The sequence below is a fragment of the Penicillium verhagenii genome (genome assembly GCF_028828195.1).
Source record: "Penicillium verhagenii strain IBT 33310 chromosome Unknown utg000012l_segment0_segment0, whole genome shotgun sequence".
Taxonomy (NCBI): Eukaryota; Fungi; Ascomycota; class Eurotiomycetes; order Eurotiales; family Aspergillaceae; genus Penicillium; species Penicillium verhagenii.
In genome coordinates this window covers 728,048-746,313 of record NW_026643176.1, presented here as the reverse complement: position 1 = coordinate 746,313, position 18,266 = coordinate 728,048, and the positions used below count along the sequence as shown (strand labels likewise).

Sequence of the window (18,266 nt, the reverse complement as noted above, 5' to 3'; positions counted from 1 at the left end):
AATCCGCCACATCGATCAAAAAATAACTGACGTTACTTATCTTAAATGAGCAAGAAAGGGCAGCATGTACATACATAATGTAGTATGTAGCAGTACTGCATTGTCATCGTCAATGTGACATCACTTGGCGTGATATCGTTGTTAAGTTGATAGCTCTCCTGAAAGAAATGCTATATAGTTCGAGATGTCGCATGGTCTAAAGGAAGTATAGAATCTCAAATTATTCAAACCGCCTACTACTACTACTACTTCACATACAATTTTCCTGTTGACGTTGAACCACACAACCACACAAATATCTTTCCAAAAAAAAGCTATCTACAATCAACATGGATCTTCAAGGAACTCCCATCGCTCCCGGTCCCCGCAGCACTAAGGTCACCACAGACCCCCGTGCTACTCAACAACCCATCGAAGAGCCCGCAGGTCCCGTCCCGACCGGCTCCCTTGCAGCTGAGTCCGTCCGCCAAGGTGGCACATTCAGCCAGAACCGCGGTGCCCAGCCAGAGGACTTCTCCTCGTCCAACCTCAAGACCACCAACTCCGCCTCCCAGACTCTTCCCTCCGCCCCAGTCGGTGGCATCCGTGGCAACCCCGAGGCACAGCAAAAGTACCCTGAAGCTCTAGGTGGACAGGGCAAATTCCCAGGCACCCACATCAGCGGCTACGCTGGAGGCTCTACTGCCGCGAAGCAGGATCTGGGTATCAATGCCGGCAACCAGGCCCACGCCAGTGGCAGCAGCCAGTACAATGGTGGTCAGGCTCCATCATACGTGGCTGATGTGACCGACGGATACCAGCACTCTAAGCCTGATGGCCGGAACCTTCATGAGGGCGGTTTTTCCTCTGGTGATGCCAATGCTAGCTTCGACGCTGAGCTCGGCTCCGAGCAGGACCCTGGTCGTGCTGCCATCAACAAATTCCAACATGGAAATGCTAAGAGTGCATATGATTCCGGAGTTCCTCGTCAGAAGGGAGTCAACTCCCAGACTCCATATGACGTTTTGGAGACTGATCAGCGTGCTTAAGTCCTTTCAAGCCCATCAATCCCCTTGGCTTAGGACTTGGATGATATTTTTGAATTATTTTTATGGTCAAGCGAACAAGCGATTATCTTATTTTGAACTCCGACCTGCGGCCGTGGTTATGATGAATATATCAATCAATATTTATGTACGGTGAATGGTCTGGTTACCATGGATGTATATTTAGATCTTTACAAAATTTCAAAAGTCATTACGAATATTGAAGAAAACCCTCGAGTATTCACATCCAGACGGCTCTTTATCTTAACTTATATACATGTTACGAAAGTAAATCCATTTGGTTTGGTGGAAGAGTCCGCGGATCTTGAAATGCGTTTCAAGGCATGCGAGATTCTTCCGCCTCAGAACCGGATTCCGAGTTTCTTGTCGAGTTCGTCGACAGCAGCACATTCTCATTTTGGTGTCTGACAACTTCGCATCTAGGAATTCTTGGACTGACAAGAACCTGTAATGGCGCTTTGATCAATTCGTCGACCCTGCTTTCTGAGTTGTCCCGCGCCATCTCATCGCTTTCACCCGCAAGCTGAGCAATTTGTCCTCGGTTCCATAAGTAGGTACCCACCTCCACCAACCCAATAGTCAGGATCGCAATCCATACCAAAGCGAGTAGAAGCATAATCGTGGTGAAAATCCCCGGCAAAGGGAACTGGGGGAAATAAACGGGTGCGGATTTTAAGAACGGAAAAGAAATTCTGTATGAAAGGAACGAAATGTAGTTCCCGGATGAGAGGTCCAACGACGACGATCCAATGAAATTGCTTTTCTCCTTTTTAGGTTGCCCAAGCATTTCTCCATAATGTTTGGTTGAGGGGGCACTGGTTGTCTTCCACAATGATTCGTAATGGTCGGCTTGTGGGTGTTTCCAGTGTCGGTATAGTCTCTGAGATATAGATGAGGTGGGTAACAGGGCTGAGACAATTGATTTCTCCGAAGTTGCATCTCGTTCATAAAGATAGCTTGTTTGTCCTCGCTCAAAGTTTGCCTCGTGTTGGGTCTCCATTGTGGAATCAGTCTGTTTCTAAAATAGAATGTATACCTTGTCAGTTATGTCTGATTTCCAACCCCCTTGAAAAACGCGCATTGTAGCGGAAGATACGTGGCTTGGACTGACCTGGCTGGATGAGTCCTTAGATAATTTTGGTAATGAATCTGTCAAGTGTTCTTCAAAGACTCTCCGTACCCCATGTTTGTGTCGGTCTTCGAGATGAGTGGCTTTTCCCCATTTGGAAGTTTGGGTAGGATGGGATGCGGCGGGGTGAAGAATTGTCAAGATCAACGCAATGAGAGACCAGTATAGAGGCTTGAAAGTGAGCATCTTGCTCAGATAAAGGTATTCAGAAGATAATATGATGGGGAAAATGCGGCGTTAATTAATATGGTCGTATTGAGAAGAAGTTCATGGCATGGAGCACACGACTTCAAGGACAAAATGTCAAAGACGTGCGACACGGGGCACCCAGTTTCTTTTAACACACGATCAATCTGAGGTAGGGCGAAGGGTTAATTGACCAAAGAAATGCCCCGCAAGGGCTGTCAAAGCCCGCCATTGATCGCGCGTATGACAAGAACCCCTGAGAATTCAAGTCAGGGACACAGCAAGCGAAAACGAGTCTCTAAATAAACTACATATATCTCCCGAGGGGATCGAGCGGTGGTTGGCTACGTTTTGATTTGTACAGTTTCAAGGTATGTGATATCTGACCCCCTTGTTGGGATTAAGAGAGGAGAAAGGATTGATCAGATTGATCGCCGTGGAATGATTAAACGCCACTTGATGACTAGTTCGGGCGTGATGCAAGGCCGATCGTCTAGTATTGCCTTGTGCCACTGCATTCGCTATCTTCCTGTCATTGACTCTAAGTTGACTGGGCGTTGTGTAACTGCTATATTGTTTCCGTTGAAAGTTTTTTACTTCTTTACAAGATCAACTTCTCGGCTCATTAGTCAATCATAAGTGCAACATCAATCCATCCTGATGCAATTGACATTTTATAAACCGAGGCCATGTGAAGAGCCCAGGACGAGAAACGGTGCCTGTATCTGGACTAGTAGGTACGGTCATATTAAAGAACACATGGGGACCCATCTTAGCCTTAGCTGCACTCAAAGGCCCACATAGGAGCTGATTCATATTACCAGGAACAAGTCAATTTATGGGGTAATTTCTCATTGAAATTCTTTTCCTGCCTTTTCATACACCGTTGAAGAAACGCCGAGCTGCACTAGAGCAAAAAGATGGAACAAAAAAGAAACCCAAGGCCGGACCCCCGAAGACATGCACGGTCCTATCAAGAACATAAACCTGTACAATAAGAGAACCCCACCAGCAGCTAACAGTGGGAAAGAATAGAGAAAACAGACACAATCCAAGCGATCCTTTTAAACGGTCACCTTCTTGAGCTCCTTCTCCGCAAGCTTGCTGAGCTCCTCGAAGACCTTGCTGAAGTCCTCGCTGTCGGCACCGGCATCGAGATCCTTCTTGTTCTTCTTGGCAGACTGGGGGGTCACCATAACCACACTGGTGGGGCGCTTGGTGGCGGCGGAGGCACCGAGCTCGGCGCGGGAAGAGACGAAAACGTAGGGAATACCGTGGTCCTCGCACAAGACGGGAATGTGAGAGATGACATCCATGGGGGAGATATCGGCGGCGAGAATAACGACTCCGCTGGGGATCTCGACGGAAACGTTGGCGGCGGGAATGGGAGATTTGCGGAGAGCCTTGACGACTTCCTTAACACCGCGCTTGAGGGACTTGTTGACAGCGGCTGATTCGGAAATAAGACGGATTAGCAATAGCTCAGTTGAAAAATAGACAAAAGTCGGTATATAAAAAGCCTGCCCGGCGAGCGCAAAGAATTTTGCGCTGGCGTTGTTTCGGAGTCACTGCCGTGCCATGCAAAGCGGAAAACTCTTTCACAGTTGAATAATGCCAAATGCAGACAGACAATTGTCAAGTTCACAGAGGAGAGATTGAAAGCTTACCCTTCTTGACGCTCTTGAGGACCTTCTTGGCGTTCTTATCCTCAACCAGAGGGTTGGCGAAAGGCACATGAGCACCGGTGGGACGGTCAATGGCCATCTCAACGTCCTCAACCTCAGCCTCGGGCTTGACGGGAGAAGAAGCCTCAACACCCTCCATCTCCTGGGAGGCAATCTCCTTCTCTACCGCATCGGCGAGAACGGTCTTATCCTTCTTTTCCTTCTTTTCCTTCTTGACCTTGGCGACACCGTCCTTGTCGGCACGCTTCTCCTTCTTCTCCTTCTTCTCCTTCTTTTCGACACGGTCCTTGCCCATTTTGTCGGATGTATAAAAGTATCGGGGGGTTTGGTGGAGAAAGTTGAATTGGGCTCGGTGTGTGCTTGAGAAGAAATCAGACTCGAAATAATTTCTTTAAAATTTTGGCACTAAACCCAGTGCGGTAGCTCCCGCTCGCTGACTAAGTTCCAAACAACTTGCCCGCGCAACACTTTGGCTCAACCAACTGGGGGTTTGTTCCTTGTAAAATCAGTATACGATCACATTGATTTAAACTGGGCTTGTGAGGTTTTTTTTAAAGCCTCTATGCTGCTTGCTTAGGTGAGTTTGTTTGTCTAATCTCGGGCTCCTACAACTTGAAGACTGACGATCCCGTCAACAGGGCATCATGGACCCCGGCGAAAACACGCGCCCGGCATCGCAGCTTATCGCTGGCTTTGGCTCACCTACCACGCCAACAGGCCCGCCGCCTGGTTCACGGAGAAGTCTCTTCGGACAAAGCAATCTGGGACAAAGTTATATGGGCCAATCCGTTCGCTCTGTCCACCCTCCGCCGCCACCTCCCCCAGCACATGGTAAGAGGAACACACCCAGGAGAAGAACAAAGAGAAACTGAAATTAGAAATACAGATGCGGAAAAGGATGAGTTGCGCGTTCAAGTCAGCACTCTCAGATACGAGTTAGAAAGTATCAAGCAAGAACGAGACCTACAGACCCTTCGATTCGAGAAAGAGACACGGGATCTCCAGTTGAAAGCAGACGCTGATTTTAAAAGGGCACAGGTATGCATTCCTTTCCTGTTTCGTCGCATGATGATTCCATAGCTAATGACTTGTTTACTCTAGGCTTCTGAGACCGCAAATACCCGTGCTACCCAGAAAACCGAAGCCGTTGTGAAGGAGTTGAAGGACATCCAAGAACAAGCCCTGAATGAGAAAGCCAGCCTAGACCGAAAGAACAGGAACCTTCAAGATGAAGTCCAAATGATTCAGGAAGAACTTACGGAAACCCAAGCCCAAGCCTCCGACCACCAACGCCAATCCAAATACCAGATCAGCGAGTTGGAAACAGTCCGGGTTTCCCTCCAGAATACTATCCAGGAGCTCCAAAATGATCTTCTTGAGGCGCGAACGGCCCAACAAGCAACCCAGGAGAAGTTAAGCCAACGAGAGGCCGAGGTCGCTGATCTCGAGTCCGAGAATATCCGGTTAAAAGCAGAAGGCAACGATGCAGAAGCTCTTCTGGTTCTCAAGAGAGAGCTTACTGAACAAGTCACCCATCTTCGCGAGCTGGAGACAACAAACAGGGAACAAGTAACAGAATTACAACACCTACGAAAGGTTCAGAAGAATGTCCAGGTGGTCGATGAACAGAAGAGATCACTTGAAAATAAACTACAGCTCATGCAAGGCGTCGAGGCGGAGCTTGAAACCCTTCAGATTCAGAAACAAGTCCTAGAGGACGAACGTCAGTCATGGGCAAGCCTTCTGGAAGAGAACGACCAGCCTACGGAATTCGACTCCCCCGAGGCGATTGTCAAAGCCCTTGTTCAGGAGCGAATTGAGAAAGCAACTTTCATTGACCGCCTTGGCGCCGTTGAGGCCCAGTTCCTGGAAAAAGATGAAGCGATCAGGGCTCTGGAAGACGAGAAAGTTAAGATATGCCAAGAGTTGGAAACGGCTCGCGCGACCGCAAATACAGCCTCTTCTGTAAGTGCACCCGCAGGAGCAGATGCTCGTGCTCGGGGTCGACTGGAACGTCAACGAGTTCTGGCAGTGAAGGAGGTTGAGTATCTACGTGCGCAGCTTAAGACTTTCGACGAGGAAGAATCGACTATGAATGCAGAGCAGAGCCAATTCGATGAACAAAAGGCTGCCCAGATCGCACAATTGCAGCAATTGGTGGATGAGTATCGTGCCGAGCTCCACAAGGTTCACGAGGAGCTGTCCACACGGGAAGCGCCACCTCAGGAAAAGCCACAGTCCCAAGGCACTAAGCGTCCGCTGTCACCAGCAGACAGTGCAGCTGAAAGTGAACGTCTCTCGGTGCTTACCCGGAAGAATCGTAAGCTGCAAGAGGCGCTCTCCAAATCAGAACAGGGTACGGCCCTTGCCAAGAAAGAGCTGGATGCTGCCAAATCCCAGTTAAGGTCACTCAAAGCCAAGACCCGGACTCGTGTTTTGGAACTACGAGACAACCCCACAGCGGAAGCCGAGAAGATCAAAATGACGACCCTCAGGACTCTTCAATCAGAAAACCGGGATCTTCTTGCCCAACTACAGGGCAACCCTGCTGGAGTCAGGGTTGCCCCCGTTAGCACGCTCGAGAGCCTTAAGCTCGAAATCCAAGAAATGGAGGGCGTTATTGCTGACAAGGAGAAACGCAATCGCCGCTTGAGGGAAATCTACTCTGCCAAGGCCACTGAGTTCAGAGAGGCCGTTGCCTCCCTTCTTGGCTATAAGCTTGATATTCTCCCCAATGGCCGAGTACGTGTTACATCCATGTTCCATCTGTCCCCAGAGTACCGACATGGTGACCCTGGTGCCTCCGCCGACTCTCGTGGGCCAGGAAGTATGGGCAACGGCGAAGAGAATTCCATTCTTTTTGATGGTGAGAATGGGTCGATGAAGCTTTCCGGTGGAAACAACAGTCTCTTCGCTATGGAGATCAAACCTTTGTTGAAGTTCTGGGTACAGGAAAGGAAAGACATTCCTTGCTTCCTCGCAGCAATGACCCTGGATTTTTACGATAAAACCACCCGTGCAACCAGGGTCTGATCCGACTTCAATCCCCTTTGATACCATGTGTCCCATGGATTTAGATCTGCTAATGCCTACCAACGGATTTTTTTTCGTATTTCCTTTACTCTGAGTGTATGATTCCCCAGCACAGAAGCTCCGTGCTAAGTTTTGCTATTAATGGCCCTCTGGCTGTCGTTATATCTATCAAATAATTTGACTTCATTTTCAGTTCATAGGACATCTGGAGCCTGCTCGAAGAACAAGTAATCAATCAGCACAATGTTGCGGCATGGTTGTGAGACAAGAAAGAAAGCGAGACTTGGTAATCAGTAGGTATTTAAAATGCCACGCGTATGTTTTTCTTAAAACCACTTTTGGCCAAATATGATTGGATGGTAGAAGTCTCGGCACCCAAAAGCGCGCGTAGCCTGGCAACTTTGAAAACTAGGGTGTGGTTTTATTAACAAGGCAGTGTGGCAGAAACTAACACCAAACCTAACAAACATTCAACTGGTGCAAACTACAGTCATGTGACTTCAACACGGGTCTCCTATTGGCCGATCTGGGAGAAGAAACGGGACCATTCGGTCCACCTTACGCCATCTAGACTAGCGTGGGTTTAGATGGACCTAATTCTATCAAGTCCGCTCGTTCTTACAGTAGGTTTGTTTCCAAGTTTATCTAACCTTTCAGAAAGTTCAACCTTGGAATCACCGAAAGCATTTAAATTTCTCTAAACACTACTTTATTCCACAGTGAGGATATAATTGACGATATGAAATTTTGAGGTGATAATATGAAGACGATTATGACGTTTTTAATCTTAATTGTGAGTTTCTTGCCATGGCTTGTAACTCAAATGACATACTATTGAATAATTAGTAAACGTTATCCAAAAGAGCTGGAGGGGAAACAAACCGGGATGAAAAGATAAGGCACCTGTCTCTCGTATTCCGTCCACGAAGCACCGTACTTGTGTCTGCACTTGTTGATATCACGCATAGCACGGTGCGTAATCATAATGCAAAAGAAGACAGGATAAAACCACGGAAAGGGACTCTCAAAGCCAGTGATCAGACCCCAGGAAATGGCGAAAAACATATCACAGCTGTAATGGACCTTTCGCGCCAATCCATACCATCCATCGACAAGAATGGTATCTCCATTCTCAGAAACAATGGTCTTTGCGTTGTGGATTTCTTGCCAGGGGAGTTGTGGGAAAGTGTTGCGCTTCACCCACGTTCCCCGCTCCATCATCCGGAAAGAGTTCTTCTGTCCATTGGCCGTGTCCCAGACCCAGTAGACAAATAGATAGGAGATGAAGAATGCGGCCAGTGCGGGTTTGCTCCACGCATAGGTGGATGGATCGTGGTTTGCAAGGTACAATGTGCAGTGACAGTAGGACAAGGGAACACCGGCCAGGTTCCAGAATGTCAACATGAATCCAAGCTTCTCTTGATACATATCCCAGGTTGTGGTGATAAGGTGCTCTGCTTTAGAGCATGCGTTGGCGTATGTGTAATGGGCCATGACTAGGAACAGCACTTCACCGGAGACATAGCCATATCTTTCGTACTGCCGGGTGGCAGCTGCACAACTCAGGCCAAAAAGAATGAACCACGGGATTCGGACCTCGTAGAACATCTTCAAGTCTAAGATTCCGAACAGTCGCGGGTTCAGTTCAGCACCCATGAAGAAGTCGTAGATCGGGTAACCAGTAATGCGGTGCTGAGTGCCACGAACAAAGGCCTGGGTATAGGTGATGAGACTATTGATATAGCCAGAAAGGATTGCAACAGACATGAGGGGACCAAACTCATCTAGGAACGTATAGATGGGAAACATGCCAGTGCCGTGCAAAACAGCCATGACGACGATAGTCAAGTAAAAGCTGGCATAGGCAGAGCAATGGTACTTCAACTGCTTTCCTCCTAAATGAGCCAGAGGTTTCCCGTAGCAGGTGAATCCAGGCATCAAGACATAGCAGGCAGCTTCGAAAATGAAGTATGTCCAATAGATACGCCACGCGCGCTGGTGAGGGAAAGCGCCAGTGTAGACGAGATGGCCCAGATGCTTCCCAAAATCTACCAAGGACTGATCAGGTTCAGGCCAAGGCAGCTTCCCATCATAGTAAGTGGCACCAATCCACATATAGTACATTAACAATGGGAATCCAATCATCAATCCAAGGCAACCCAATGAGCCGCCAAATTCAAAATGACCAGAGTAGTCAACCTTTGAATCCATACCAGGTTGCCAGCCTCCGGTGATATGCTCCAATGCAAAGTCATCAGACTTTACCCTGGGAGACTCTATCACCGGGACAGAGTTTGGTTCATTTTCGTGCCTCTTTCTTAATTTGGCCTCTGTAGTTCCGGCCATGCTGCAGATTGACAATGACTACCTAGTAGTGGACTTACTGGCGGTACAGGAAGAAGGTTGAAAGTATAAAAGGTAGAAAGAAAAAGAAAAGAAAAGAGAGACTTGGATTCAAATCACACCTGAGCAGAGAGGGAAGAATGAGAGAATAATCCACTTCTTAAGAGAAACGAATTTAGTTGTGGTCTCAAGGGGTTAAATAGTCGTTGAAATCGACATGGAGTCTTGGACTATAGGAGCATGTCCCAATTGGGTTTAGATCCCGATTTCTGAATGCCGGGGACTAACCTCATGCTGGCACTTGGCAGTGGGGCTCAGTGGAACATTGAATGAATTCCAGAAAAATCATCAGACAAGTCAGTTCTAACCGAAATTAGGTTCCACTGGTTTTTCCTTACTTAGTAGCCATGGATGAACATTGTTGTTTTGGTATTCTTCAGTAATCGTATAGATCACCACTGACCAATGAGAAAGTGACGTCATGTGATCTTATCATTAATCATCCGAGTCCGCAGCTTATCAATCCAATTCCCCATCGGCTTTTGACTCGTCCCTCCCACCATGAATCTGCTGGGCCGATGAATTACCAGACCCTCAGCATGGCAGGCGATGCCTCCGAGCCACTGAACCGGGGGCAAGATGAATCAACCTCCCCCGGTGAGCACCCAGATATCCAGAATGGTGACACACCGACTCCGCACGCGAGCACCACCTCCGCACAGAGCTTCACCCCTCGCTCACTCATCGTCGGCCTCATAATTGGAGCGCTGATTACCTTTTCAAACACCTATTTCGGCCTTCAGACGGGATGGATCAGCACGATGGCCATGCCCTCTGCCTTGATCGGCTTTTCGGTTTTCAAAGTTCTGTCTAAACAGCTATCTTTCCCGTTTACACCGATCGAAAATGTCCTAATTCAGACCGTCGCGGGAGCCGTGGGGACCATGCCACTTGGGTGCGGGTTTGTCGGGGTGATTCCTGCTTTAGAATTCCTGCTGAAAGATGGTGAAGATGGGCCGACGGGCGATGGCGGGGATGGCGAGGGCGGGCCCCTCAAGCTCGGGTTCTGGAAACTTGTAGTTTGGAGTCTTGGGGTGTGTTTATTTGGTGTTGTTTTCGCGGTTCCGCTACGCAAGGAGGTTATCGTACGGGAGAAGTTGCGATTCCCAAGTGGCACTGCGTCTGCATTGATGCTTCGAGTTCTCCATGGTACCGGGAAGGATGAGAAGGTTCCAGTGGAAGTCCAAAACCGACCTATTGAGCTGACCCAGGGAACTGAGACTGAAAACGCACAGTCAGCCTCGAATGAATCACGAGGTCTCTTGCTGAAAGATGGCGAGGCTGAAGATCAAGCAACTGATAAAAAGGATTGGCGGTCGAAGATGCGTCTGCTCGTCGGTGCATTTGTAGTCTCCGGTATCTATGTAAGACTCAATGCTTGTTCATGGCGAACTTTGTCCAGCCGTCAACTAACATTTATAGACTCTATTCTCTTATTTCGTACCCTTGGTCCGCGATATTCCCTTATTTGGGGTGGGCCTCGCTCACAATTGGCTTTGGACTCTTAATCCATCGCCTGCATATATTGGTCAGGGAATAATCATGGGCCCGTCGACATGTATGCATATGCTTTTTGGTGCCGTCATTGGATGGGGCATTCTCTCGCCTCTTGCCAAGGCACGGGGGTGGGCCCCGGGGCCCGTAGACAGTTGGGAAGATGGAAGCAAAGCTTGGATCGTGTGGATCTCACTGGCAATTATGCTGGCTGATTCCCTGGTCAGTCTGGGCTGGCTTATTGTCAAGCCTTTGTTAAAGCATGCTCCTAAATGGATCGCCTGGTTCCGCTCTACTCGCTTGGGTCAATGGATCGCGTTTCGGCTGCAATCGCAGTCTCACGAACACTCATATGTCAACTACTCTGCTCTGAATCATGATCACCATTCTTCTGCATTGGAGGCGGAAGAAGAGGATGATGCCCCACCGTCCCAGCTCATCTCAACCCGCACGGTGGTCATTCTGCTACCTCTCACACTTATACTGAACGTCGTATGTATGCATTGGGTCTTTGGCGATATTATATCCCCGGTATTGTCAAGCCTCGCCACCCTTCTCGCCGTCCTCCTCTCTATAATGGGTGTCCGAGCCCTCGGCGAAACAGATCTCAACCCCGTATCCGGAATCAGCAAATTGACACAACTCCTCTTCTCTCTCGCAACACCGGCATCCCATTTTTCCCGGCGCACAGCCCTGGTAACGAACTTGCTAGCAGGTGCAGTCTCCGAGTCTGGTGCTCTGCAAGCCGGCGACATGATGCAGGACCTCAAAACCGGCCACCTATTAGGCGCGAGCCCCAAAGCCCAGTTTTACGGTCAAATGATCGGAAGTGTTGTTGGAGCCGTCCTCTCGACTGCCGTGTACAAAATGTATGTTAATGTATATGAGATCCCGGGCGAGATGTTCCAGACTCCTACGGCATACGTTTGGATTTTCACTGCTCGACTTGTCACTGGGCAGGGATTACCGGATATGGCGTGGCAGGCCTCCGCCATAGCTGGTACCATATGGATGGGTCTTACAGCACTCCGGATCGCCGCTGCTTCTCCTGCTTTCGCGCATGGTGGGAAACCTCCTGCATGGAGAGACTGGATTCCCGGTGGCATTGCGGTTGCCGTTGGTATTTTTAATGTTCCTTCTTTTACGCTCGCAAGAGTCATCGGTGGAATCATTGCTTGGTGGTGGGCTCGTAAGCACGCCTCCCCTGATCATCTGCATTCCAATGAGGGCCCTTCTGTGCAAACAGATTCTGCTGGTGGAACAGTTGCCCAGGCGGATCCAACTTCTGCGCAAGCAGGATCTTCCTCGGCTCAACAAGCAAGCGAGAAGGCAGATGCCGCTTCGTCGACTGTTGTTGTCTTGGCTTCTGGTCTCATTCTTGGCGAGGGTCTTGTGAGTATTGTGAACCTCGTTCTTGCGAGTGCAAAAGTACCTCATCTGTAAATAGAAAAAGAGATGCGAGACGTACAGTATTATGTCGAAATTTGTTAGACTTCATATCTTTCAGCGCAATCAAGCGATAGCGGGGCTCGTTTTATTAATTCAATGCACCGGTTATAGAAATGACTTTGGAAAAACTACTCAATTTTATCAAGTATGAACTGGTACATGATATTTCAATTGGTACAGAGTTCTGGGGTTTTCATTCATTCGCGGTCAAGAATCATGTGGTCAAGAGCAAGGGAAATATTTGATCGAAAATGTCCTCTAAAAGGAAGTGAAGGCAACATAGTAGCCTTGAATGTAGAAGATAAAGAGGGAAGTCAGAAAGAGATATTTGAAAACGGGGCTAACATTGCAAGACTGTGAAGTTACACATAAGACAAAGCAGAGTAGGAAACTACCATGCGAACAGACAAGAAAATGGGGTAGAATCAAGCAAGTTAAAACAGTATAACGGTATCAGTATACAGAGAGATACAAAAGATTGTTCGTCGCCAACACACAAAGCGAGTCGTAGAAGTAGGCTCATTCCGTCCAGCGGGACGTAGACGAGGACGTACGTCTTCAACACAAAATCTGCAATGGAACGGAGCTCAGCTCAAGAGGGGGGTATATTTGGTCATTAACAGCAGACTAGAAGTCCACGTGAACGGGTTTCCTGGCAATCTGGGATCCAGGAGGCGAACTTGGCGCAGAGCTGGGAGATCCAGAACTGGGTATATCAGGTAGATCGCCTGCAGGAGGAGGAGAAGGAGGAGCAGGAGGCTGTGCTGTAGCCACTGCCAGTGGACTCGGGCGGGGAGGAGCCATGGCACTAATGTGGGGTGGGGATACATTTCCAGCACTGTTGCTGCGTTGCCGTTGGTTGACAGGGATCACGGGTCGCTGCATTCCAGGGCCGCCGTAGGGGCCGGGGCTCATTGATCGCGGGCCAGGGGACATCGCCCGTGGACCAGGACCGGGGCGCATGCCAGGTCCAGGTCCTGGGGACATTGCTCTAGGGCCGGGACTCATCGATCGAGGAACTGGGAACTGTCCGACTGGGGACATGTTACGGCCGGGTTGTGGGTGGCGTTGATTGTAACCGCCTGGTGATCTTGGTCGCATATCTGTAGGATAGAATCGGCCTGAGGGGGGACCGCGACCTGCCGGCGATATTGGGCGGCCATTAGGGCCCATCATGGGTGGGCCGCGCGGGCCTGGGCCAGGGGCACCGGGTGGTGGGCGGGGGCGGGGCTTGACAGGGCGGGCAGATAGGCAGGTTCTAGGAGCAACTCCTTGCTGAGAACGATCAAGGCGCACGCACAGAGCCTGCGAAGGGATGTTAATGAATTTCTTTTGCGTCCGGGAGAATTGATTGTTCAAGAGATACTTACCCATCCATCGTTGTATTCATAAAGCATTCGAACGAGTGTACCGGTTTGGAGCGGCAGCTCATCGTCGTTCAGGGGGCTGTAGTCCATTTGCACACGGTATACGTTCAATGGCCCCGGACCAGCACCGGCAGCGACACCTCCAGCAAAGCTGCCAGCCGTCATTGCCACCGATGAAACGGATTCACCATCGACGCTAACGGGGCTTGGTGAGTTTGGTGGACGGACGTCTGATTCTATTGATCCCGGTCGAATTAAATGCTCTCCGTCAGATTCATGAGAAATTACACCAGCTGCGCCCAGGGCTGCGGCCCCGGCAGCCGTTGCTGCCATTGCGGGTTCTGAGGGGCCTGAACTTGATGTCAGGACCCGAGACTGGTCGGAGAAAGGTTCATTGCCGGTGTTGAAGGGATTAACCGGGTCAGTGAAGGGGTTCGGGGAGATACCGGCAGACTTTGGAGGAGTTGGAGGTGGAATATCACCAGTCAGGTTACGGGAAACGAGTGCTGCACCGGCACCTGTTCCAGCAACGGCGGTACTAGCCGAGTTGAAGGAAGCACTATTGCTAAGATCGGGTGCGAATTGGGTGATCGGGCGAACTTTCAGTTGGGGGGCTGTCGATGGAGTCATCGGCCTGGCGGCTTGTGGGAAAGGGGGCAAGTTCTGCGCGCTGAACAACCTCTCTTCCATTGGAGGGTCATCCGCCTGGTACCGTCTTTTCTTTCGAACAATGAAGAAGATCAGAGCTGCAATCACGCCCACGCCCAGAATGACACCGATAGCCACACCAGCTTTGGCACCAGAGGACATACCCGTCGACCCTGAAGTTACTGATGTCGAGGTCGACGAAGCAGCTGAAATGGTGGATGTGGAAGATGCACTATCAGTCACAGCGTGACCAAGACTATCTAGACTCTGGGTAGAGTCGGCCGAAGTTGATGAGGTTGAAGTTACAAAGGAGGTTTGAGTCGCACTCGTGGCCGTCCGTGTCTCTTCCGTGGCAGTGGTGATGGCCTCCGTGTGCTCAGTCGTGGTGGCATGCGTTGTGGTCTTTGCCTTCTCAGTCTCCGAGGTAGTGGTTTCCTTCGCCGTCGTCTGTTTTTCAGACTCCTGAGTGATTGTTTTATCCTCTTTGGTGGTGGTTTTGACCTCTGCGGTAGTTTTCGTAGCCTCGGCTGTGGTCTTGGTCTCGTCGCTCTTTGTCGTGGTAGCGCTAGCAGTAGCAGCGACAGCCGGACCAACGCCGACAAGATTGTTACTAGTTTCCGACGCAGTCTTTGTGTCGGCATTTTCGGTTTGGTCATCAGCTACGTCGACAGTGGTGTAGACTATCACGTCTTCATTATTATGGTCATTATGGCCCCGCCCCTCCAGGAGCGCCTCGAAGGGGTGGCCATGTTTATATGCATGCCCATGTACCATGATGGCGTTCAACTCCCAATTCTGAATAGTATTGAAAGGAAAGGAAGATGAATTGAGACAAAAGCGATGTTTCACTCCGGAGTGAAAAGGTTCTCAGAACCACGATTTTGTTAAATGCCAACGCGAGTCCGGGGGATCTAAAATCGCGCTGCTGAGGAAGTCCACACCCGCGTTGTGTGGAATGTGGTGCAAAGTAAAAGAATGGACGACCACGATCGATCGAGCCCGGCCCGAGATACCAGTCTAAAGATGGAAAAGAAACGAAGGGATAACGACTTCCAGGTCGTAGAAATGAGTGTAAGGTGGAAAAAATGGGAGAGTCCCAGTGCATCAATTGATCAGCGGTGCCAATAAGCCGAAATGATTCCCACGAGGAAGCGAAATGAGTTGCATTTACTTTGATATGGACCTGTATTTTACGGCGAGATTAACTCAATTTGGTGGGGATCTGTGTTTTCTCTCAATACGATTGGCCAAGTCAATACGGTTCCTGGTATTGAACTTACTCCATATATTCCCATCCCAGATCTCGATTTCCAGTCGCAATTGAACCGTTTGAAAACGTGTGGAAATTCCCAAATTCCCAAATTCATGAATATTTCTTATAATTTTCCAGTCTTCTTTTCCAATAACAGGATACTATTTATTTCTAAATACAACAGTCCAAGGCTTTATGGAAAGACTTGTGTGGCCCCCAAAAGGCCAAAGTAGTGCAAGGACCCTTGTAAACCCGCACGGACTCAAATCCCGCTGATTTGATTGTTTCATCCTCGGCTCCTCATCGCTTCTCATTGATCCGTCGCTTCAGCTGTTAATTTCCGGTCCTGCCGGGAATTGTTCGGAAACGCCAAATTCTTATAAAACCAAAATTATGAGAATTCATTCTCTCTTCGGGATTCCAATTGTTTACAATAATTTCATTTCTATTCAGCCTTCAAGCTTGAAAACAATAATGTCGAGGATAAATTGGTATTCAAGAATCTATCATTGATGGCATATTTCCCAGGGGCGTTTTTAAACCTGGTCCCAGGAGGATGGGGATTGGGCGGTAAATTGGGCCGGCTGCCAGGCACAAGTCTTGTCACAATTTGTGGCTGAGAGAGAGAGAGAGAGGGGCATTCCTGTGGCGGTCCCGTCATCGAGATTAAGGTGTGGAGAAATACGGGTGGTGGAGGGCCTGCGCATATTAATGAGCGACCGTTGAGAATCGGGTATTGCAATTTCCTGTCACTAACCTCGTCGGCAGAGAGTCGTTGACTGCTCTCGTAGCAAACTAATTGCTGAACTAGGTCCCGGCCCTTGGACGATGCACCAGGCAAGATGTCATCCCAAGACTGCGCCGCAAAGGGGTGGAATTCCACCTTGCCCCAATCTGGCAGCACATGGACTCCCTATTTGCTGGTTATTTCCAGCGTCTTGGCTCAATCTCCCACGTGGGAACAGAATGTACTTACAGGCCAGCTATTTTGATCTGGTGTCCCTAGCGTCTGGAAGATGGAGTGGATCAGGGACAGATCACTGCCCAGGGGCCCGGAATCAAATAATGACCGATGGCCTACGACGGTGGATTCCGCAACCACGCAACCTGCCGCCCAGAGATCCAGAGCCCTGTCATATCCCCGATGCCCAAATAGAATCTCCGGGGCCCGGTAGCAGGTCGTGCCCACATCGGTGATTTTGGAATCTGACCGCTCTGACCCAGGGTCTCCTTCCTTCCAGGAAATCCCAAAATCGGCCAGATATGCGGGTCCGTTGGGCAAGTCCATAAGAATATTAGACGGCTTGATGTCACGATGAATGATTCCCAATTTGTGAATGTGCGCAAGGCCAGAGAACATATCTCGTAGGATAGATCGGGTCTGGGTGGCGGTGACCATGTCCCTCCGCAATAAGTGGTCGAAGTCGAACCGGAGGAATGGGAAAACCAAGGCTAATCGACCTTCATCTAATTTGAATGTGTCGATCAAGGGAATAACGTATTGGTTGGATGCCTCACGGAGGAGTCGAACCTCACGATGAGCATCGTGGGGGGCCGTCATGAGATGTGGAATAGTGATCTTGATGGCCAGCATCAATCCATTGTCTGCTTTAGACCGGTAAATTGTGGAATGAAGTCCTCCAAAATGATGAAAGCATGATTTATACTGGCCAAATGTCTCTCCTGGCGCTGATCCATCTGAAGGTCCAGTGTCCGGGAATATATCCTGGTCTGGGCTTGTTGAGGTGTTGTTAGACACGATTAAAGAACTGGTAGCCTCTGCTGCATCAATTGCCTTTTGACATATCTGATCATATTTTTCCTGCAATAATCATGGAATTAACTAATAGGTCAAGGTCACCGGAGAATAAAACTCAAAATCTCTATGAGACGGACCTTTGAGGTAGCATGGTCGTATGCCTCAATCTCAAATTGCCTAGCCTGAGCTTGGGCCTCGGCGAAGGCATCCTGGGAAGATGCTTGCTGATAGGCTAAAGTGCTGGGATGGAGAGTGTAAGTGAATATTAATCATCCATGTTGAAAGACTCTGACTGACAGAGACTGGATGGCTCGTAATCGATCTGTGAACCCCAGATCTTTGTGCCAATCCATAGCTGGAACAATGTATAAACGGAATCTTCGACCGAATTGTGGAACCGCACAATAAGTGCAGGTGACAAAACAACTGTGGGACCTGGACAATGATGTCATGTGATCCATGAGCGGAGAAGGTGGCTTGATTGGTTATTTAGTGATTGCAACGGGGAAAGAACAATAGTATTGCTCTTCATACTGTAACTGTAATGGGGCCAATATTTCCCCATGTTGCTTACGGAAACGCGAAGGGCATCTAAATAGTGTGTTCTGTACCTACATTAAGATGTAGGCACATAATCATGCTATCCGGTATAGATCGACATGTTCCCCGGTTTGTCTGCCTAAGGCACATAAATGAATATACTGCCGTTATTCAGCATAGAACCATACACCCTCTAACACCCTCTGGAGATCAAAATGAATTACATAGCGATGTTTTAAGTAAGATTTTCTGTAGATTGCCTCTTGTAGCCCACA

At 49.1% G+C, this 18,266-nt stretch overlaps 8 protein-coding genes across 8 annotated transcripts; 3 read left to right on the top strand and 5 right to left on the bottom strand.

The window, feature by feature from the left end:
* Positions 1 to 329: 329 nt before the first annotated feature.
* N7466_010944 (uncharacterized protein) lies at positions 330 to 1,028 on the top strand (the record flags this gene model as incomplete). Its single annotated transcript, XM_057170333.1, has 1 exon — positions 330 to 1,028. The coding sequence occupies one exon, from the start codon at positions 330 to 332 to the stop codon at positions 1,026 to 1,028; it is 699 nt and encodes a 232-aa protein (XP_057016065.1).
* A 334-nt stretch (positions 1,029 to 1,362) lies between these two features.
* On the bottom strand, positions 1,363 to 2,046 carry N7466_010943 (uncharacterized protein; the record flags this gene model as incomplete). Its single annotated transcript, XM_057170332.1, has 1 exon — positions 1,363 to 2,046. The coding sequence occupies one exon, from the start codon at positions 2,044 to 2,046 to the stop codon at positions 1,363 to 1,365; it is 684 nt and encodes a 227-aa protein (XP_057016064.1).
* Positions 2,047 to 3,425: 1,379 nt separating this feature from the next.
* Positions 3,426 to 4,341, bottom strand: N7466_010942 (uncharacterized protein; the record flags this gene model as incomplete). Its single annotated transcript, XM_057170331.1, has 2 exons — positions 3,426 to 3,811; positions 4,029 to 4,341. The coding sequence occupies 2 exons, from the start codon at positions 4,339 to 4,341 to the stop codon at positions 3,426 to 3,428; spliced, it is 699 nt and encodes a 232-aa protein (XP_057016063.1).
* Positions 4,342 to 4,690: 349 nt separating this feature from the next.
* On the top strand, positions 4,691 to 7,079 carry N7466_010941 (coiled-coil domain-containing protein MAD1; the record flags this gene model as incomplete). Its single annotated transcript, XM_057170330.1, has 3 exons — positions 4,691 to 4,877; positions 4,933 to 5,084; positions 5,148 to 7,079. The coding sequence occupies 3 exons, from the start codon at positions 4,691 to 4,693 to the stop codon at positions 7,077 to 7,079; spliced, it is 2,271 nt and encodes a 756-aa protein (XP_057016062.1).
* Positions 7,080 to 7,898: 819 nt separating this feature from the next.
* On the bottom strand, positions 7,899 to 9,425 carry N7466_010940 (ERG4/ERG24 ergosterol biosynthesis protein; the record flags this gene model as incomplete). The annotated part of the gene is made up of 2 exons (XM_057170329.1): positions 7,899 to 7,910; positions 7,962 to 9,425. The coding sequence occupies 2 exons, from the start codon at positions 9,423 to 9,425 to the stop codon at positions 7,899 to 7,901; spliced, it is 1,476 nt and encodes a 491-aa protein (XP_057016061.1).
* A 596-nt stretch (positions 9,426 to 10,021) lies between these two features.
* Positions 10,022 to 12,419, top strand: N7466_010939 (OPT family oligopeptide transporter; the record flags this gene model as incomplete). Its single annotated transcript, XM_057170328.1, has 2 exons — positions 10,022 to 10,846; positions 10,905 to 12,419. 2 exons carry the CDS (start codon positions 10,022 to 10,024, stop codon positions 12,417 to 12,419), a joined length of 2,340 nt encoding a protein of 779 aa, XP_057016060.1.
* A 633-nt stretch (positions 12,420 to 13,052) lies between these two features.
* Positions 13,053 to 15,214, bottom strand: N7466_010938 (SH3 domain protein; the record flags this gene model as incomplete). Its single annotated transcript, XM_057170327.1, has 2 exons — positions 13,053 to 13,730; positions 13,796 to 15,214. The coding sequence occupies 2 exons, from the start codon at positions 15,212 to 15,214 to the stop codon at positions 13,053 to 13,055; spliced, it is 2,097 nt and encodes a 698-aa protein (XP_057016059.1).
* Positions 15,215 to 16,358: 1,144 nt separating this feature from the next.
* N7466_010937 (putative cell division protein kinase (Ctk1)) lies at positions 16,359 to 17,804 on the bottom strand (the record flags this gene model as incomplete). Its single annotated transcript, XM_057170326.1, has 5 exons — positions 16,359 to 16,391; positions 16,450 to 16,605; positions 16,669 to 17,514; positions 17,589 to 17,691; positions 17,749 to 17,804. The coding sequence occupies 5 exons, from the start codon at positions 17,802 to 17,804 to the stop codon at positions 16,359 to 16,361; spliced, it is 1,194 nt and encodes a 397-aa protein (XP_057016058.1).
* Between the last annotated feature and the right edge of the window lie 462 nt (positions 17,805 to 18,266).